This window comes from Cryptosporidium hominis (assembly GCF_000006425.1).
Source record: "Cryptosporidium hominis TU502 chromosome 7 CHRO017046, whole genome shotgun sequence".
Taxonomy (NCBI): Eukaryota; Apicomplexa; class Conoidasida; order Eucoccidiorida; family Cryptosporidiidae; genus Cryptosporidium; species Cryptosporidium hominis.
This window is the reverse complement of record NW_666504.1, coordinates 134-1,316: the sequence shown is the minus strand read 5'-3', so window position 1 is coordinate 1,316 and position 1,183 is coordinate 134. Positions and strand designations below refer to the sequence as shown.

The 1,183-nt window shown below is 33.6% G+C and overlaps 1 protein-coding gene across 1 annotated transcript; it reads left to right on the top strand.

The window, feature by feature from the left end:
- Positions 1 to 95: 95 nt before the first annotated feature.
- On the top strand, positions 96 to 911 carry Chro.70141 (hypothetical protein). The annotated part of the gene is made up of 1 exon (XM_659878.1): positions 96 to 911. One exon carries the CDS (start codon positions 96 to 98, stop codon positions 909 to 911), a length of 816 nt encoding a protein of 271 aa, XP_664970.1.
- The last annotated feature ends 272 nt before the right edge of the window (positions 912 to 1,183 follow it).

Genomic DNA, 1,183 nt, shown 5'->3' with positions numbered 1-1,183 from the left:
GGCTTGGGCGGCGAAGGGTGGGTTTTCCCGGTGTCGAACATTATCCCAACTGCGAGTCCGTCTGCTCGGGGTGTTATCTATTCAGGAAGTTTTCGATGGATAAATTGATGAAGCTCAAGGTGTGTTGTAGAGGAAGTGTGGTGCAGACCGGTCGTGCTGCTTCATTATATCCAAAGGTGGCTGGTATTCGTCTTCCAAAAAGAATCAAGTATGTGAGGTCTGGAAATGGTTTATCTGCTCACCCCATTCAATTCAATAAGGTACTTTTATTTAGAAAAAATAGATTATCAAAAAAGTCTATTGGTCATTTCTTCACTCCTCAACCAAAAGAAAAGCCTATCACAATCTCTCAAGCCTATGATATTGTTAAAGAATCTCAAGACGTTTCTAGAGTTTTCCTTTCTGAATCCACTGCAATATATAACAGAATGTATGATCTCGGCACATATCATTGTATTATGTATATGAGCTTATTCCAATCTTTTGCTCAAAAGAAAACGGTCTTGAGATTCCCAATCTCAATATCTATGTATTCTCTTTTACTATTTGCCTCTGATTCACTCCAATTGAATCCCCTTTCATTAATCAATCAAATGAAAAAAATCTCTCTTAATCCAAACCATCCTAAATCCAAAAAAGATCAACCAAATGATCAAAATCATATTGATCCTGAAGATTCACTTAATCACATTCTTATTGATGATTGGATATTATTACAATGCCCTGGACAAATTCAAAGTATTCTATGGTACTTCAGATATGTTGTTAGAGATTTTATTCAGTTTCTATCCCAAAAATTACTTGAATCTAAATCTGTTACTCCTTTATCCTCAAATCATTCAGAAGTTAATACTTTCTTCACTGTTAAAGAAACTAATGAAATTCTTGAGTTATTACATTTCCTTATTTAAAGATCTTCCAGTACTCTTCAAACATCTTCTCAATATGTTTATCATACCTTAACTCATTCAACCTCCTAATAAATTCCTCGGACTTCTTTTTGGATTCAAATTCTATATACAAAGCATAATCATTAAAGTTCAAATCTTTGCAGAATTCATCCTTTCTAATATCCATCCCAACTCTTGTGTAATATGGTAATAATAAATTCTTTAAATGGTAAACTCTTTTATTAACTTTTGTCTCCCTTGGTTGTATTATTGCACCTTTTGAGATATTTGGA